Source organism: Mesoplodon mirus (assembly GCF_964341445.2).
Source record: "Mesoplodon mirus genome assembly, chromosome: 19".
In the NCBI taxonomy this organism is placed as follows: domain Eukaryota; kingdom Metazoa; phylum Chordata; class Mammalia; order Artiodactyla; family Ziphiidae; genus Mesoplodon; species Mesoplodon mirus.
In genome coordinates, this window is record NC_138995.1 from 34,129,253 (window position 1) to 34,144,515 (window position 15,263).

A 15,263-nucleotide genomic window follows, 5' to 3' on the forward strand; every position below is an offset into this window, starting at 1 on the left:
TCCTGTGCTGGGTATTGGGCCTTTTAACAGGTCAACTGAGATCTACAGTGGGTAAATTTTCAAATCTCCAACAACTCCTCTGATCAGGCAAATGGATAGACAACAGACCTGGTCCAGGAGCCCCACTCCAACAATGATGTGCACTGAAACTCCCTCTCTTTGCTCCACCTGCCACTGTACTACTTCAAGGACGTTGACAGTAATGCTGGATATTCTTGCTATAAAGTCTTGTTTTTAATAGCACACATATATTCAAAGCCAGATCCATTAGCAAGCAAACACGCAGTAATAGGATTATCTGATATTTTAAAAACGATTTTCCAAGACACAAAGCTTTCAATTTAAAAGTTATTTATTAAAAAACATATTCTTCCAATTCTGATTTCATATCAAATTAAATAAGGAGTGATGTTCCAAAGCAGTATCCGATCAGATCCTTTTGTACAGAGGACGATGATGACCTCATGAGCTCATTAGCTAGTAGTCTGCTAAATAGTGGTCTATGACTCCAGCTCACTCCCCTCTTCACAAAAGGTAAGCATAATTGATATACTTCATACCAAAAAAAATTTATAAAGCTTGTCTTCATATTTCAGTTAAAGATTCAGCTAATATAAAATGATAATGGCTTAAAAGAACATCCAAGCAATGCTCTGCATTTTCCTTTTTTGCAAAATTCAAGGAAAACATGACTGTTTGGAAGTGTCTTCACTGCTCGTGAAGAAGCACCTGAGATTTCCTTGTGTCTCCACTCTTCTTGTTTCCAGTGATGAAAACATGCTGGAAACATTTCTGAGAGCACTAGAAATGCCACACAGATCCCAGAGCTTTAAAGTTTCTGACAGGTTCTGGAGTTTTTATGAACTTCATATTAGTGTACACGCATTAAAAAATGACTTTCAGGAACACACACACTGAAAGGAAACCCTCTAGTATTCTTCAGCTTTGAACGCTTTGAGGCGAGGACTGGTCTCTTTCAAGTAGTCAGTTTTTTCTCAACAGTTTCTTGATAAGCGACAAACCTTCTCAAGTTCATCTTCACGTTGTCGAGAACACACAGCTGATCTGGACTGTATTTAGCTCTCCCTTCTTTCCGTATCTGCCAAAAAAATATCATATGTGGTTTGGTATGTATCACTAATTCCTTTAAATAAGAAAGCATTTAATTTGCGGTGTATTTATTTTTAGAACAAACAGCAGTCAGATTTTGGTGAAACATTTTCACTTCCAAGGTGATGGAACACAGTACATTAGCCATAATAAAGATAAATTAAGATTGTGCACCTTTTAAATGATAGTTACAAGAACAACTAAATTGTAGACTTTAAAAGAATGAGTTGTATGGTATGTGAACTATACCTCACCTCTAATCCAGAGCCATGGTTCTCAAATTTTAGCATCTGGAAGGCTTGTTAAAAAACAGACTGGTGGGCCTATCCACACAGTTTCTGATTTTCAGTAGGTCTGGAGCTGGGCCTGAGAATCTGCATTTGTAACAAGTTACCAGTTGATGCTGGCGCTGCGGATACAGGACACTTTTGAGGACAGCTGCTCTAAAGAAGTTTTTTGGTAAAATGCATTGTATTGTGTTTAGATGCAATTTGGGGCTAAATATATACCAAACAGCCTTTAATGCAACTGTGGCTTCATTCACAAAGGAGCTTCATATAAAAAACTACATGCTGCCATTCTGGCTAACAGAGAAATTTCGTCAGGGCTTTATAGCTTTGAGAAAAGAAAAACAATTAAATATCACCACCACTGCAATGCATATTAAGTAGGAAAATCAATCAGAACAATGGACATTCCAGAGGTTAGAGGTTACTTTCCTAGTTCACAGTTTACTTCACCGCTCTCTAAGCATTCGCTTCTACAGAGTTTGATGACTCAACTGCATCTGCTTTCCTTGCAGCTGCAGGGAAAGGGGATATTTTCTCTTTACCATGCAGACTGCTTTTTCAGAAGTTTAAAGGGCCTGTGATCTTTAAGAACAACGTGGACACCCTCCAGGTACTGGTATGGAAATGTCTCTAGGAGACAGTGTTAAGTAAAAGCACATAAAGTGCAGGAATGTGAATATATTATACTACCTTTTGGATAATAAAGGGGGAAAATACTAAGGTGCATTTGTCTTTGCTTAGAGAAACACCATTCAATCTGGTTACCCATGAGACAGGGAACAGTTGGGAATAAAACTTCTCAGTGCTTAAAAAATAAACACTAGGCCGTGGGGATCGGGGTGGGTAAAACGGGTGAAGGTGGTCAAAAGGTACACACTTCAGTTCCAGCTGACCCCTGAACAATGCAGTGGTTAGGGCGTCAACTCCCCACCCCCCCTGTCAAAAATCTGGGTATAAGTTTACTGTTGGCCACGGATTCAACCAACTGCGGATCATGTAGTACTGTAGTATTTATCACTGAAGAAAATCTGTGTATTTAAGTGGATCTGCCCCGTGTTATTCAAGGATCAGCTGTATAAGAGAAATAAGTCCTGGGGATGTAATGTATAGCAAGGTGATGACAGTTAACAACACTGTACTATATATCTGAAAGTGACTAAGAGAGTAGGTCTTATAAGTTTTCCTTACAAGAAAAAAAATTTGTAACTATGTGTGGTGATGAATGTTAACTAAACTTATTGTGGTAATCATTTTGCAATATATACATATATCAAATCATTATGTTGTATACCTAAAGCTAACACTATATGTCAATTACATCTCAAAACAAAACAAAACCCAAACAAACAAACAAACAAAACTACAGGCTTAAACAAAGCATAATTAAGAGTAAACTGATCAATTTTCCCCCCTCAAGACTAAAGTCACCTACTGGTGAAGCTTAACTCAGTAAGTGTCAGCCACTATCACTACATTTTTGAATGTGGGATGCCAAAACATGAAAATGTTAAAAACAAACCAATTATTAATGTTCCTAAACTAATACTGATGTGACTATGACACAAAATGTGCATGGCATGTGCTGCTATTTTTTTCTTCTGCAAAAGAAAACTATTTTTTATGCCTTAAAAAAAAATTCAAAAAGTTTAAATTTCTAAACATACAATCACATTCACCTAAAAACTTATCACAGAGTTCTGGCCACAGGAACTGAATTCTGCCTTAGAAGCTTGTTAGAGAAAAGAAACACATATTGGAAAGCAACAAAAGAAAGCTACTTTTCCATTAAAGCCTCTATTCTCTTGACAAAGCTTTAAAAGCAAAAGTTTAATTTAAAATGTAAAAGCAAAAAATACAAATATTTTTATTTCTCAAAATGAAATAGAGATTTAGATAAGAGGAGAATTGATAAACTTACATTTGTGGACATGTGATCAAATGCTGTTTTTTTGGGTTTTTTTTAATTTTTTTTTTTTTTTAAGAAGATGTTGGGGGTAAGAGTATATTAATTAATTTATTTTTCGCTGTGTTGCATCTTCATTTCTGTGTGAGGGCTTTCCCTAGTTGTGGCAAGCGGGGGCCACTCTTCATCGCGCTGCGTGGGCCTCTCACTATTGCGGCCTCTCTTGTTGCGGAGCACAGGCTCCAGATGCGCAGCCTCAGTAGTTGTGGCTCACGGGCCTAGTTGCTCCGCAGCATGTGGGATCCTCCCAGGCCAGGGCTCGAACCCGTGTCCCCTGCATTAGCAGGCAGATTCTCAACCACTGCGCCACCAGGGAAGCCCCCAAATGCTGTTTTTAAAATTTCTGGCTGCCTTCCCCCAACCACTAAAACAGTTTTTGAACATTATTTTTTTGACTCAAAGTTAGCTTTGATGCTTCTGATCAATCAATCAATCAATCAATCAATAAAAGGGCAAATGAAGGTAGCTACGTTCTCCATTACAGGCCAGCTTGGAGTTTGTTTGCCTTTTTTTCAGAGCACCAAAAGGAAATATTCGTAACAATGAAATCAGCCTATAATGCATTACATGATATAAAATAAATTTAACATGTCTATGAAAGTGCTTTGCAGGCCAGACTGTAGTGCTTACACATAAGCATTGTTAACATTTCTAAACCGCTGCAGAAAGAGGAACGTGTTGACACCATTTTGGCTCACGTCACAGTGATTCAACAGAAAGGGAGACTGAGCCCTGACTCAGCCAACAAGCGTTTACACAGAACTGGGGATGAAGTGCTATATGAATCACTGAGATTGCACGGAGGGAACCACACACACCCTCCTCCCATAGAATGCTGAGACTTCAGCATTTCTAAATAGAATGCTACATACCTTCATTTTGAAGACTGGCTGGAATTCTTTCAGAGCAGATAACAATTTAATTTGAACTGAGGCCCTTTCAGCTTCTTTACCATCTGCAAAAACATCAAAGAGGGCATCCAAAGCCTCTCCTGCTACTACAAGGGAGGGATCTTTGGTGGCAACCTCAAGCAGAAAGCACCCGATGGTCTGGAGACAACAAAACACAGTTATCATCCAATATCCTAAGTCAGCTTTCGAAATAAGTACTAACTCTAAAGGTGACAATTCACGCATAAAATTTTACATAAAAATGCTAGGGAGGGACTTTCCTGGCAGTCCAGTGGTTAAAACTCTGTACTTCTACTGCAGGGGGCGTGGGTTTGATCCCTGGTTCAGGAACTAAGATCCCACAAGCCATGCAGTGTGGCCAATAAATAAATGTTAGGGAAAAATTAAAACTTTAAAAAGATCAAAGGCAACACATATTTATAAAAATACCAAGTATAACATAAGCAAGATAAATTTAAAATCTTAAGAGTTTATATTCCTAAATAAAATGAATTAAGATCCATAAATGATATATGAAAGACAGATATTAGAAGTTATTAAAATTTCCCTTCTATCTCCATCAAAAAGGCTTTTCCCATGGTGTCAAAATGCATATAAATATTATTTGTAACAAAAAACCCTGCTTTTTAAATTACATGAAAAACACTCTAATTAAAAAAATAACGAGCACATAATCTCATTTTGCATCACTGTGATGATTTTTAACATCTACCCATTTTTTTCACAATTAGCTAGCTAATGAACGGACCATTTCCAACCTGCAAAGAATTGTTTAAGAGTAAAGTTATTTTATTTTGGCTGTTCTGCTTCACACTTTATGTCTTAAGGGCGATGTGCACATCTGGTATTACGGGTGGGAGAGTGGAAATGCTGAGTCCAGGGCTTCCCTGGTGGCGCAGTGGTTGAGAATCCGCCTGCCAATGCAGAGGACACGGGTTCGAGCCCTGGTCTGGGAAGATCCCACAGGCCGCGGAGCAACTAAGCCCGTGTGCCACAGCTACTGAGCTACTGAGCCTGCGCTCTAGAGCCCACAAGCCACAACTACTGAAGCCCGCGTGCCTAGGGCCCCGTGCTCCGCAACAAGAGAAGCCACCGCAATGAGAAGCCTGCACACCGCAACAAAGAGTAGCCCGTGCTCACGGCAACCAGAGAAAAGCCCGCGCACAGCAACGAAGACCCAACGCAGCCAAAAATAAAATAAAATAAAATAAATTAAGAAATGCTGAGTTCAAACTCCAGCTCTACCGTAAATAATGGGGTGACTCCGGGACAGTCCCGTTACCCACTCTGGGCCTCAATTTTCTCATCTGAATATAAGTGGTCTAGATAACCTCTAGGATAGTATTAAAATTTAGTATCTTATCATGTAACATGAAATATACAGCATCACCTATGAAGTAGTTTTACCGAAAAGATTAAATCTGAATCTAACCTAGCTTTTAGATCTAACTTCCATCTTGCGGGAGATTCAGAGGATAAAGGAACAAACTTAACACCGCAAGGAAGCAATCAGACAAATCCAGAAGGCTGAACATTATAAGCCAACCAACCCAGGAGCTGAGGAAAAAACAGGTGTTGGGAGGTGGTGCTAGAAGGAGCCCAGCTCTACATGAAGAGAGGCTTAGAAGACCCCAAAACAAGCACAACATGTAGACTTTACTTAGATCCTGGTTTAAACAAACTATCCACAAATAGATATTTTTGGAACAACTGGAAAGTTCTGAATATGGACCAGGTATTAGAAATATTAAGAAATACTGTTAATTGTGTACAGCATAATGGTGGTTATATAAGAGAGCGTCCCTCTTTTTAAGACATGCGTACTGAACCCATAGGGGCAAAATACCAGGATGTCTTTACTTTAACACACTCAGCAGAGGAACTACTTGAAGTATATATGATAGAAAACTAGGAATTCTTAAATACGCTTGATGGCTATACAAAAATTTACTGTACTTGCTACTTTTCTTCATGCTTGAAAATGTGACTAAATAAAAATATTTTAGAAATCTTATGTTATGCCTGAGAAAAACTCGCTGTTCCCCTAAAGTGGACCTTGGACCTTACAGTCTAAAGGGGTGGGAAGTGATTATACCTACACATGCTCATCGGTATATGGGTACATGTACAGAGCCACACAGCCATGCTCTCTCACTTGGTGTCTATATATCAAAATCCCTGGAATGACACAGAAGAGATGGGTAACAGTGGCTACCTCTCTAGACTGGAGCTGGGGGACAGGATGTTTAGGAGTGGAGATGTGTCTTTGCACTATAGATTCTTTTCTACTTTCCTACATGTTTTGCTATATGCATGTATCACCATTTCAAAATAAGCTTCTAAAAAATACCAGTCACATTGTTTAGCTCTCAGCAAGTTAAGACATACTTTATAATAATCAGTTTATAAACCATTATCAGCAATCTACACTTCAGCAATTATGATTAGCACAACAAAGGGTGATTTTACTATTACTGTCCTTTTACTTACTAGGCTGTATCTCTGGCAGTGCAGTTCCTAAGCAACCTGCTGAGATAAAGTGCTGGAAGCAAACATGCTGAGTGAGTTCCTAGTGTGCTGGCACTACCAGAGTTGCTGCTTAAAATTTATGAGAGGTCTTAGGATGAACTGGGTGGCTTTGTGCAGAATGCACTACAGCCTGGTGTGCTGAGGAAACTGTCTGGACTGTTCCTTCATCGGTAGGAGAATACAACATGTACACATTTAACGCAACAGCAAAGGCAGGGGCATCTTGAACAACTTTGAACCTTGGCCTTCCACTGAAGACAAATTTATTTTTGATAAAGCATCTCCGGAGTAAAGTTAAATGGCAAAATGCGACAACTCTTCAAGTACCTACCTAATTCATGGAGTTAGATTAAGCCAAGGGGTATATTTTAATAATATACCTTAGTAAGCAACTTTTCTTTTTCTTGCAATATATATATATATATATATATATATATATATATATATATATATATATATATATATATATATTTTAGTTTTATTTTTTGGCTGTGCCGCACGGTAGGCGGGATTTTAGTTCCCTGACCAGGGAGCAAACCCATACCCCCTGCACTGGAAGCTTGCAGTCTTAACCACTGGACCGCCAGAGAAGTCCCCAGTAAGCAACTTCTTGATATGATTTCTTCTCATGAAGTCCATAGAAGTTTTTAAAATCCCACACCAATCATCACTCTTCTCCCATTTCTAATGATTTAATGATTTAGGTTGGAAGCATATTGTTTTTACCTTAAGAGTGTCAAGTGTGCCATCTTCTTTGGCTAGGACGCTGCCAGTGATTCCTAAAATACTAACCACATTTACCCTCACCCCAACATTACTACTATGGATGCCTGCTCTGCATAGTGTCAACAGCTGGTCGGGAGTCATGCACTGTTGAAAGAGAAGGAGAGAGGATTTAGCATGTTAAACTCAGCCAATTCCAACAGCATGTGCAACGGGATTGGCAGGAGTCTCTTCTACAAGAGACATGATGCTACAAGTGACACAAGCTCTCGGGGGAGAAGTTATTACATATTCTCATCACTCAGTAATAACGCTGGTAACTCTGAACTAGGACGAGGCCTGCTCATGTCACTGTCACCACTTACTCTATCCCACGGCTGTAAGCCTGTAAAAGAATCTTCAGTTCCTATTTGTCTCATTTGAAGACTTTCATTCAGAGGCACACAGACCAAAGAAATTCTCATTTCTTCTTTTCAACGTGGATCATAAAAAATGTAAATAGGATCATGCAGCTTTAATAAAAATGGGCTGAAATCTATACAAGGTAAGAACTGACTCTGAGATTTGTGTGTTATGGTAAATTATTAAAGATTGTAAAACCCATTAAATTATATAGTGCTTCCACCAAGTAGTGATAATTTTCATTTTAAGCTGATGTGAACACACACGTGGACACAGGTATCACAACAGAGTGCGAATGTCACTTTCTCTTTCATAGAAACTGAGGGTCAGAAGTTATGTTTTCGTTTTTTTTTTAGAAGTTATGTTCTTGAAAAAAATTCTCAAATATACAAAGAGAAAAAATTTAAAGAGTATATATTAGAGGCCAACATCATGTGCTATATTTTACAGTAAAACACCAGAGACTTCCCATTAAACTCTGGAACAGGGCCAAGTCTGGGTTGGCACTGCTCTAGAGGTGTGGCCATGCAATGACTAAGGACGGAAGGAAGACAGGCCACCAGAGGGAAGGAGGCCCAAGAACTGTGAAGCCAGGTTCCTGGGAAGAGCATCCACGTGGATTCTGAAATCACCTAGAATCACGACGGGACCAGTGAAAAGTAAGAGAGCCCAACAGCAGGAATCTTCAAGGAACGAGGGACGCCCTTGGGGATGGTGGGTGACAGTAACCAAGAGAGGTGGGGTGGTGTGGTCTAGTAACATGGTACTCAGAACTGGAGGATTTTAGAAAGGAAGCAGTGAGGACGGTTTAGAACTGTAGTTCTCAAACTTCAGAGTGCATGACAATCACCTAGAGAACTTGTTAAAACACAGACGTCTCTGGGCCCCTCCCCAGAGTTTCTGCTTCCGTAGACTGGGGGCAAAGCCCTAGGATTTGCCCTTATACACAAAGAGGAAAAAGACCACGGACCCGATAGCAAAACTGGCAAAAGATGGGAAAAGTTACAGAAAAAGAAATGCAAAGGCCCTTAAAACACATGAAAAGATGTCCAACCTCCTCACAGTAAGAGAAATGCAAATTAAAATTGGGATATAATTTCTCACCCATCAGACCACTTAAAATCCAACATTTTGACAACATATTCTTCTGGTGAGGCTCTGGCAGAACAGGCACTCTCAAATGCTGCTGGTGGAGATTCGAAATGGCTCAGACTCTAGGGAGGGGTCTACAGCAATACCCAGAGCAAAGTTACAAATCCATCCGTTCTCTGAGCCGGCAAGCCCAATTCTAGGAATCGATCCCAAAGACACAATGGCAAAAACACAATAGAACTTCTGTAAAAAGGCTATTCACTGCAGTTCTATTTGTAATAGCAAAAGATTGGAAACAACTAAAATATCCATCGATGCAGACATGTTGAATATGGAATATGTACACAATGGAGTGATATGAAGCTGTAAAAAAGAAATGAGAAACATGCCTATGATGATTAATAAGGGAGAAGAGCAAAGTACAGAAGCACTACTTTTAAGAAAAGGAGTGGGGCTTCCCTGGTGGCACAGTGGTTGAGAGTCCGCCTGCCGATGCAGGGGACACGGGTTCGTGACCCGGTCCGGGAAGATCCCACATGCCGCGGAGCGGCTAGGCCTGTGAGCCATGGCCGCTGAGCCTGCGCGTCCGGAGCCTGTGCTCCGCAACGGGAGAGGCCACAGCAGTGAGAGGCCCGCGTACCGCAAAAAAAAAAAAAAGAAAAGGAGTGTAATACAAATACATACATATTTTGCTTATGTTTTCCAAAAAAGAACAATAGAATGATAAACTAAAAAATCAAAAAGGATGATTACCAATGGCACAAAGGAAAGAACAGGGGCAAAGGGACAGAAGCTGGACTTCTCTAAACATATACATATATATATTCTTTTTGGGGATAAAATATACGTAAACCTTACCATTTCAACCATATTTAAAAGTACAGTTCAGGGGCAGTAAGTACAGTACATTCACACTGTTGTGCAACCAACCATCACCACCATCCATCCCCAGAACTTCTTCATTGTTCCATACTGCAACCCTGTACCCATTAAACAATGTCTCCCCACAAACCCCACCCTCACCCCAACCCCTGGTAACCACTGTTCTACTTTCTGTCCCCAAAATTTAACTACTCTAGGTCCCTCATAAGAGGATTCATACAATACTTGTCCTTTTGTGTCTTTCATTTAGCATAATGTCTTCAAGGTTCATCCATGCAGTAGCATGTATCAGAATTTCATTCTTCTTTAAAGCTGAATACTATTCCATAGTATGTATATACCATATTTTTCTCTGAATATATCTTGTTTCAGTTTTAATTCTGAAACTGTGTAAATGTTTTATATAATTAAAAAATAAAAATTAAAGCAAACAAAAAATGCTTTAAAAAAAAGCTGAAACGGGCTTCCCTGGTGGAGCAGTGGTTGAGAGTCCGCCTGCCGATGCAGGGGACCTGGGTTCATGCCCCGGTCCAGGAGGATCCCGCATGCCGCGGAGCGGCTGGGCCTGTGAGCCATGGCCGCTGAGCCTGCGCGTCCGGAGCCTGTGCTCCGCAACGGGAGAGGCCACAACAGTGAGAGGCCCGCGTACCACACAAAAAAAAAAAAGCTGAAACAACTGAAGCTAAATTTATAACAAACCACAAAGAGAACTTTTCAAGCAACTTTAAAACACAGTAATCTGTATAGTCCTAGAGGGATTTGTTTCCCTAAGGACACGAAGAATCACAAAGAAATCTTAAACTGCATTCAGCAGTGTTATTGTTAGTAATAATACCATTATTTTGAAATTATTAACTACATTCTGTAGGGTAAAGTAAATAATTAATAATGAGTTTTTAATGATGGTTTAAAAAACGGGTCCTTTTTAGAGACTGCTAGGACACCAACTCATTATTCTAGAAAAAAGGGTAGGGTTGGGGGAGGGAGAATCATACCCTATCTTTTTTGGTATGAAATTTATTTCAAAGTTACCAACTAATTGATGAAATAGGAAGTTTTTATTTATAGAAGAATCACAGCTAATAAATGCTTTAAAAGGAATGACAAAATTAGGATATCTCCATTTTGCAAACCCTAATGAAATAGTGGATCTATACAACAAAAATCACTGGTTGCTACAAGTGAATCCATTGATTAATCTTAACATCACTATTTTACAACAATATGTGATTTGTGATATAAAAGTAGAATATACATACAGCACTACGAATTATTTTTGCCTAAAAAAATCTGATCCTGAATCTAATTAAGGCTCTAGACCTAGCTCTCAATTTATAGGAAATATGGGAGACAGAGGGACCTGTTAAATAACAACATTGTTAAAGCAGCCAAATCTGAGAATGGGGAAAATTCTTTAGGACAGATGACAGCATCTTCTTCTTTTTTTTTAATATTATGGCATTTTCTTTTTTTTAAAAAAAATTTATTTTTTATTTTTGGCTGCATTGGGTCTTTATTTTTGGGTGTGTGCGGGCTTTTCTCTGGTTGCGGCGAGCAGGGGCTACTCTTCGTTGCGGTGCGTGGGTTTCTCATTGCGGTGGCTTCTCCTGTTGCAGAGCACAGGCTCTGGGTGTTCGGCCTCAGTAGTTGTGGCTCACGGGCTCTAAAGTGCAGGCTCAGTAGTTGTGGTGCGCAGGCTTAGTTGCTTCGCGGCATGTGGGATCTTCCTGGACCAGGGCTCGAACCCGTGTCCCCTGCATTGGCAGGCGGATTCTCAATCACTGTGTCACCAGGGAAGCCCGATAGCTTCTTCAATGAATAAATAGTACGGGGAAAGGGGGGCAGGCAGGGGAAATGTTATAAATTCAGAGATTTAAGGATCTGTCAGTATACTAAAAACTACTGAATTGTATACTTTAAATGGGTGAACTGTATGGTATGTGAATTAAATCTCACTAACCCCGTTAAAATATATATATTTAAGAGACCAAAATATGTATTTTGGTCAACTAAGAACAATACATGGATCCTACTTAGATGCTGATTTGAACAAACCAATTGAAAAAAAAAAGACATTTTAAAAGCAATCAGGGAAAACTGAACTCAGACTGCATATCAAATGATAATTTTAAAACATCTGTTGATTTGGAGGGTTTGGGATAATGGTATTGCGGTTAAGTTTTTTAAAAGTTCATTTTCTGTCACAGACACATAATGAAGCACACAATAAAACATTCATGGGTGAAATAATATGATTTGCTTTAACTATTCCAAGAAGCTAAAACAGAAATGTAGGGAAAGTGAAAGAAACAAGAATGACAAGATGTTGGCAACCTGTTGACAGTTGATGATAATGCTTTCAGGTAACAATACTATTATCTCTGCTTTTAGAAATGTTTGAAAATTTCCTTCATGAAAAGTAAAAAGTAAAAGTGATAAGGCACCTATCACAGAAGTGCAGACAGATCACTGTGGAGGATCTGGAGCACATGCCTGAAAATTTCTGTAATAAAATGTTTAAAAAAAGACAAATGATTTCCAGAGAAAATACTTACAACACAAATGCCAAACACACTGTATCAACTAAAAAACTGTATGTTTTGATGGGGGTGGTGGGGAGAAGGAAAGGATTTTACTTTTATACTTTCAGTACTTTTGTTTCCACTTTACAAGGATCATGCATTACTCTTTCAATAGAAATAAATACTTAAAAATAGTTAAGCAATAAATTTTGCCTCCGTAATATAGAATCTTTGCTAGTTTCACATAAAAATTTTAAAACCTTACCTGAGGAATGTTCTTGGAGGCCACTGTTTGCAAAAGGGCCCTCAAGGCACTACTTATGGCTTCTAAAAAGTCAACATGCTTAGCAAAATCTAAAACACAAAAGTGAAATAGAAATTTGTTTTTGTCTTTCTCTAAGAAGAGTTATTTTATAGAAAAAGAGTCAAAATAAAGCATGTTAAATGTTAATATACGCTACAATAATAAAAAATTTGATATTTAAGCCCAAACTGTGAACTGTATATTTTTTGAAAGATTACCACAATCAGGATAGTCCTGACAGTCCTTGACTTGTAGATGCTGGATTTTCATGTAACTCACACTTTAGCACATGATAAGCCTGAGCTAACCTTTGTAGACTGAATTCCGCTTTTCACAGACTGCTATCACGGTGCTGGGCAGACATAGGGTACAGTCATCTCCCAAGTCAGAGTGTTTCCTGGCCAACCCAAGCCCACTGCCCAGCCAAGAAGTGTTGCTTGTGCAGGGCCAGGCCACTATGCCTCTGGTTTTCAGTGGTTCCTGTGGTTTTTACTGACCCAACTTCCCCTTCCCACTTTTGCTCAGTTTTACTCTTTTCTTATTGTTCCTTCTTCCCACACAGGATAAACAGAACAACAGCAATAAACAATTATGCTAACACAGCCATATAGGAGGGTGAGGACCGCCTAGGTGAGCTGGCTCCCTAACCCCTTTGGTGGGAAGGGAAAGCGATTGATGTGGTGTGATAGGTTACATTGTCCAAAAATAGCCACAACAGGGCTTCCCTGGTGGCACAGTGGTTAAGAATCCGCCTGCCAATGCAGGGGACACGGGTTCGAGCCCTGGTCCGGGAAGATCCCACATGCCGCGGAGCAACTACGCTCGTGCGCCACAACTACTGAGCCTGCGCTCTAGAGCCCGCGAGCCACAACTACTGAAGCCCACGTGCCCTGAGCCCGTGCTCTGCAACAAGAGAAGCCAGCGCAATGAGAAGCCTGCACACCGCAACGAAGAGTAGCCCCAACTCACCGCAACTACAGAAAGCCGACATGCACCAGCGAAGACCCAACACAGCCAAAAATAAAAAAACAAATAAATTTTTTTTAAAAAACCCAATAAATTGATTTAAAATTTAAAAAAAATAGCCACAACAGTATATCCAGTTCTGTATAATCTTGCAGAACCTTGCCACTTCCCATAAAGACTGTGGAGTCTATTTCCCCTCCCCTTGAACCTGGGTGGGACTTTGTGGCTTCTTCAACCAGGACAACATGTGAAAGTGACAGGCTAAGTGGTAAAAGGCATGACTTCCACCTGACTCACATGCCTTTGCCCTCTCCTCTCTCTGAACTCTCGCCCTTGGAACCCAGCCACCATATTATGGAAGCCCAGGTCACACGAAGGGGTCAGAGGTGGGTGTTCTGGCTGACAGCCCCAAACCAACTACCAGACATGTGAGTGAATAGGCCTCAGATGATTCTGGCTCCCAGTCTTCCAGCAGAGGCCCTAGGCTAGGGTTTCTCAACTTCAGCACTATGGACATTTTGGACCAGATAATTCTTTGTGGTGCATGTGGAGTCGCCTGTGCACTAGGATATTTAACATCTCTGGGCTCTACCCTCTAGATACCAGCAGCAACCCCCAAATTATAACAACAAAAAATGTCTCCAGACATTGACAAAAGTCCTCGGGGGCAAAAACTGCTGCCAGTTGAGAAACACTGGCCTAGACATCATGGGGTAGAGAAAACCATCTCCACTGGACCCTTTCTATATCCCTGACCCATAGAAACCATGAGAAATAGCACATGATTACTGCTGTTTTAAGCCACCAAGTTTTGGGGTGATTTGTTATATAGCAGTAGACACTTTGTCTTTCTCCTCTATGGTGCCCTTGGCCAAATAAAGATTCTGATGCCCCTTTCTGGGCTGCATGAGAGCAAGGCAGCTTCTGCAAAGACTGGAATCAAGGCTTGTTTTATCTTTCAGCTCTCTCATTTTCAGATATATGTTATGCACAGAGGTAGGGAATTCCTGTAAGTATCACAGAACAGATACTAGGATACTTTAGGATCAGACAGACCAGGGACAGAATCCAGCCTTTGACATTATGTGACCTCTCATGTTGGTCTCAGCCCAAGTGTTAGCTCCTCAAAGGGGCCTTTCCATACTAACTAGTGCAACACCTCATACCATTCTGCTTTTATGTTTTTCCTTCCTAGCCAAAATGACCTTAAACCTTTATTTATATGAAAATGCAAGCTCCATGAGCATGGCGGCCTTGCCTATCTTGTTTATGCCTGTATACCTTGGACCTAGAACAGTGCAAGGTATAAAGTAAGTCAATAAATAAATAGTGGTTAAAAGAAGGAACCCCCGGGCCTCCCTGGTGGCGCAGTGGTTGAGAGTCCGCCTGCCGATGCAGGGGATACGGGTTCGTGCCCCGGTCTGGGAGGATCCCATATGCCGCGGAGCGGCTGGGCCCGTGAGCCATGGCCGCTGGGCCTGCGCATCCGGAGCCTGTGCTCCGCAACGGGAGAGGCCACAACAGTGAGAGGCCCGCATACCGCAAAAAGAAAAAAAAAAAAAAAAAAAA

At 40.4% G+C, this 15,263-nt stretch overlaps 1 protein-coding gene across 3 annotated transcripts in view; it reads right to left on the reverse strand.

Annotated features, from left to right (window-relative positions):
* Positions 1-340: 340 nt before the first annotated feature.
* HEATR3 (HEAT repeat containing 3) overlaps positions 341-15,263 on the reverse strand; it is a 36,839-nt gene continuing 21,916 nt past the window's right edge. Inside the window, exons 12-15 of one of the 3 annotated variants that reach the window (XM_082606788.1) lie at positions 12,690-12,778; positions 7,530-7,673; positions 4,236-4,412; positions 341-1,099 (exon numbers count right to left, since the gene is read on the reverse strand). In XM_082606788.1, the coding sequence (XP_082462914.1) occupies positions 977-1,099; positions 4,236-4,412; positions 7,530-7,673; positions 12,690-12,778 (533 nt within the window). In that variant the 3' untranslated portion in view covers positions 341-976. Of the gene's footprint in view, positions 1,100-4,235; positions 4,413-7,529; positions 7,674-11,382; positions 11,712-12,689; positions 12,779-15,263 lie in introns of those variants that run through there. The other 2 variants (XM_082606789.1, XM_082606790.1) reach the window with 2 other exon arrangements.